This window comes from Gadus morhua, chromosome 10 (genome assembly GCF_902167405.1).
Source record: "Gadus morhua chromosome 10, gadMor3.0, whole genome shotgun sequence".
NCBI lineage: Eukaryota > Metazoa > Chordata > Actinopteri > Gadiformes > Gadidae > Gadus > Gadus morhua.
The window spans coordinates 5396225-5401224 of NC_044057.1; the positions used below are offsets into that span (position 1 = coordinate 5396225).

The 5000-nt window shown below is 43.7% G+C and overlaps 1 protein-coding gene across 1 annotated transcript in view; it reads left to right on the forward strand.

The window, feature by feature from the left end:
• il1rapl2 (interleukin 1 receptor accessory protein-like 2) overlaps nt 1-5000 on the forward strand; it is a gene marked incomplete in the record, with an annotated part of 145457 nt that overhangs the window by 114242 nt on the left and 26215 nt on the right. Inside the window, 1 exon segment of the mRNA XM_030369007.1 lies at nt 4516-4661. Coding sequence (XP_030224867.1) covers nt 4516-4661 — 146 coding nt within the window.

A 5000-nucleotide genomic window follows, 5' to 3' on the forward strand; every position in this document is an offset into this window, starting at 1 on the left:
TCGTATTAACTGACAGAACACACAATATTTCCCATCGGTGCTGTCATGACTGATCTCGTCCGCTTCCTGCAGAACGGGGTTTGGTCGGTGTTTCAGCAGACCTGGGTCTGAACTGTGCCCCCCCCCCCCACCACCCCCCTGTCGCGGGCGTTTCATCTCCCGTTCATCTTTCATCCTGCACTGACGGTTGCTCGCGTCCCACGTCCTGCTAATTGTTTTACACATTGTTGGGATGGATCCACCATGACTAGAACACTATCCAACTGACTGATTAATGGTAGCTCATCTACTGATAAGAAATAGGTAATCTACTAATTGTAGTAGTCTAAATAAAATAATACTACCAAATAACTTAAGAGATAATTAGTAGCTGCTTTCTTTCTTTTTTCCTAACTTTTGTCACTGCCTCAATCACTTTGGTTCAAAGTGTGGTTTCCTCGCCAAAGAGCAAACAGATTCAGAGAACCCATCCCTGCTTGATTGAGCCCTGGTTGGATTATTTTTATTCTTCTATTTCTGGCTGCTGTGGAAAAGTGACAGAGTGCAAATTTAAAGGATTAGGTTGGGAACAAACTTTATATCTATATTATAAACCAACATTAAGCTGCTTCTTATCGCAGGAGGAGTGCCTCGCTTTGCCCTCTAATCAGCCTGATCAAACTCAAATCATTATGGATTAGAGCAGGGGTGGGCAATTAATTTTCCCAAAGGGCCACATGAGAAACAGGGTCTGTTGTGGAGGGCCGGACCAACAGGCTAAATTCAATTCAGCTCAATATTAATTTGATCTCTTTATTTGTCTATATTTTTTTATAAGCTTTGACTGGTAAGAGTAAATGTTATGATAAGAATATGAAAAAAATAAAGCAGATAAGGTACAAAATGCAGTTATGTCAGTATTTAACTAACCTCCACAAAAGCAATTGTAAAAAAAATATTATATATAATTATATCTAAACATGTTTTTACTATTTTTCAAAGAACAGCATTGAATGAACTTTATAAAGTGCTATTACTATTTCATTTGCAGCGTAATTACTGAGTTAGCTTTTTTTCCACATGTTTTCTTCAAATGAAAAACTGAAGCAGACATGGTACAAAATGACAACATGTCATTATTTGAACAGTATACTCAAAGCAATTTTAAACTAAATGTGCATGCTTTTGCCGTTTATTTTTCAGAACAGCAATAAGCTAACTTTATACAAAGTGTTATTATCTTTTTGTTTTCAGTTTTAATGCTCCATTAGCTGTTTTTCAGACCTTTTTTTTTTTGTTCAGTGAGAGAAATCTAGTCTGTGCTTGGCTTGAACAAGTGAACTGATGTCAGGTTAAATGTTTGAGGTGAATATGCGCAGGACAGCTGTCAGGTGATCATCTTCATCACTGAAAATGTTTGCTCACATTTCACCAGAGAAAGGTAGGTCGAAGGTAGGTTTCTCTGGGCATATCAGCGCAGCAGAGTCCACCAAACACTCTTTCCCCTTCAGAAAATGGCTCTGGTTTTTTGGCGATTTTGTGGGATATCACAAAGCTGGTCTTGGCTGCTGCATCCCTGGATGTGCAACGCTTGGTAAAACAGCCTTGTTGCTCTTGCAGTTTAGCTAGCAAAGCTTCAGATGTCCGTGCCCGATCTGCATCAGTCAAGTTGCCGTGTTTCCCCGCGTGTTTAGTATTGCAGTGGGGATTCAAATTATAATCCTTTAACACAGAGACCTGTTCTCCACAAACTAAGCACACGGCTTTACCTTTGAATTCAGTGAAAAAATACTTAGAAGTCCATGTTTGGTTAAAAATTTGGCTCTGTATCAACCTTTCTTTTTTTTTCACATGAGCTGACATTTTTCAGGAATAACAGCCATTCACGTCAGCGCTAAAGTCTCCTGTGAGCTCAGTTTGTGGCTCGTGGATGGGGTTCTTCTTCTACTTATTTTTAGTTGCGACTTGCAACCAGAGATGAAGAAGCTGCATACGCGCGCCCAAAAAAAGCAACAACAAAAGTCGCCTCCATAATAAAAAGCAGTGCAGTTGTATTCCAATTCCATATTTATTTATTTTATACAATTATTAACATTTGATTGTGAACTCCCCAGAGACCTCACGCAGGCCGGTTCGAAACGGCCGGATGTGGCCCGGGGGCTGTACAATGCCAAGGTCTGGATTAGAGGTTCCTCCTGTCCATTGTATTCTGACCGAGTCCTGGTAGCTCACATTCTCAAGCCCTTGCACGTACACGCACCCAAACACACACATGCACACACACGCACGCACGCACGCACACCCACACAAACACACACACACACAGACACACACAAACACACACACACACACACACACACACACACACACACACACACACACACACACACACACACACACACACACACACACACACACACACACAAACACACAAGATAACCTCGAATAGAGTATGTACTCATGTCAAATTAAAACTGCTCATGCATTCTCAGAGAAGCTAAGGAAGCTAATAAAAGCTGGGAGAACAGGGCAAGGGCTTTGAGCTAAAATGCAGAGGGCAGTAAATTGGCGCCAGGTGGAATGCCGCGAATAAAAGAATAAAGAAGCAATACTTTCATTATTCTTCAGAATTATGGAAATACAGCAGCAATAGAAGAGGAATGAAAAACAGCACTCGGAGAGTAGATAAGGAACAGTTGATATTTTTACCGGTATCGGCGAAGAGGAATAAATATTATTTCAAGAATTCATTACGTGAAAGGTCATTGCAGAAATCGAACCCAAGGAAATAATTGAGCGGTCTCAAAAAAAAAGAAAAAAGATAATGATCTTTGTTTTTATTACCCATGTTTCTTAGTTGCCTCTTAGTTGCCTGCCGCTGTGAAGACAGACCTCCAGCCGCCCCAGACCAGTTCGGACCGATCCAACCTTTTATCTGGGGGCGGGTTTGATACAAGATGGCCGCCCCTGATGTGGAGCGGTCTGGTGAATCGCCCTCTCTAATCGCTCTATTTCCTATAAAAGAGGAACAAACTATGTCTGCTGCACTCCGAGCTTTTGGCGATAGAAAAGATGTTCTGTAGTTCGAACAGGATTTAGCCCGATTTTAATTTCAGCTCAGCGCTAAGTCACACGTTCGACTGCTCTGATTGGTCCTAGGTCTATCCAATCGCGTCCAGAGGCGGTGGATCTGTGCCTGAAATCTAAAATGAACCGAGCGGTTCCAGACTGATACACTAGTGCCAATCGGTCCATCGGTGTCATGCTTTTCTCCAAAATAATCATTTGACTTTCACCAAATCTGAAATGATAAGTGGGCTTGTTTATCATGAATAAAAGGAGTGTTTGTGGGGCACTAGGTTGGGGGACAGCATGTCTTTGACCTTAATGAGAGCGTATAGGAGAAGAACAGGGGGCCAGAGCCTTAAGGTGTGAAGAGAGAACCAAGGCAGAGAAACACTCTGGATTGTTTTTCAGCGTGTATCAGTATACGCCAAGACCGACGCAAGCATAAACACGCACAGGGTCCAAGTGAAGCACCTGCCACCCGCCCAGGGTGGATGGGTTTGACCGTTTGGCAGTTAGAACACTTCAGCGTATTAAAACACGTTCTTGGCCGGTAGATTATTACAATCTGGCAGATACGAAGAAACGATTCTGGAGACTGCACACACACACACACACACATGCACACACACACACACACACACACACACACACACACACACACACACACACACACACACACACACACAGACACACACACACACACACACACACACACACACACACACACACACACACACACACACGCTGCATACACACACCCACATACACATTCGCACACACACATACACACAAAAACACACATGCACACACACAAACCCTATTAAGCATATTTTTTCCATGATTTTGAGGATCACTGTTCGATGAAGACGTTTTGATTCACGGAAAAAGATCACGGAAAAGTAGTAATTCGGTGAGTTCAAGTTGGGTTCAACGGCGAAAACATTGGAGACTTATAAATATATATAATCAGGTTGACCATCTCCAAATAAATTAAGACACATTGTCGGGAAAGATAGATGTCTCTACAACTCCTTTGATGGACGACATCAAAAGACGACATCAAATTGGCATTCAGAGCAGCTATTTCTTAATAGGATGTGCTTTCAAGGACAAGAGTGTATTAGCACGGATGACATACACAGGGAAAAACTCTCTTCTAGAAGAGCAGAACAGCCGTTTATGTGATGATGAATGGAGCTGGTCTAAATGCTCCTGTTGAAGTGCTAACCTTCTAGTATTGACAAGGCAGCGGCATTAATATTTTCACGGAGACCAAGGAAGCTCGGCTAATAAGATATATTATGTTGTTTTTCTTGGAATTCTTGAAATAAGATAAGAAAGCCCTTTGACCGGAGCCCAGATGTGATCCATGTCACGGTGACTTTATGATGAATCCACTGTTTCTACCGTCTTCCTCTCCCTGTCCCCCTGTCCGTGTGTCCCCCTGTCCGTGTGTCCGTCCACCAGGCTGCTGAAGGAGTACCTGGGGGAGAAGGAGGTACAGCTGTCCCTGACCTTCGACGCGGTGGAGGAGGCGGACCTGGGGAACTACTCCTGCCACGTGGAGAACCACATCGGCAAGCGCAGCGGCAGCGCCATACTGCAGAAGAAAGGTAGGGGGCGCCGTCTGTCTGCCTGTCTGTCTGTCTGTCTGTCCGTCTGTCTGTCTGTCTGCCTGTCTGCCTGTCTGTCTGTCTGTCTGTCTGTCTGTCTGTCTGTCTGTCTGTCTGTCTTCTGTCCGTCTGTCTGTCTATCTGTCTGTCTGTCTGTCTCTCTGTATGTCTGTCTGTCTGTCTGTCTGTCGCTCTGTCTGCCTGTCTCTGCGCCGGTCTGTCTGTCTGTCTGTCTGTCTGTCTGTCTGTTAGTCTGCCTGTTGGTCTGTCTGTCTGTCTACCTGTCTGTCTGTCTGTCTGTCTGTCTGTCTGTCTGTCTGTCTGTCTGTCTGTCTGTCT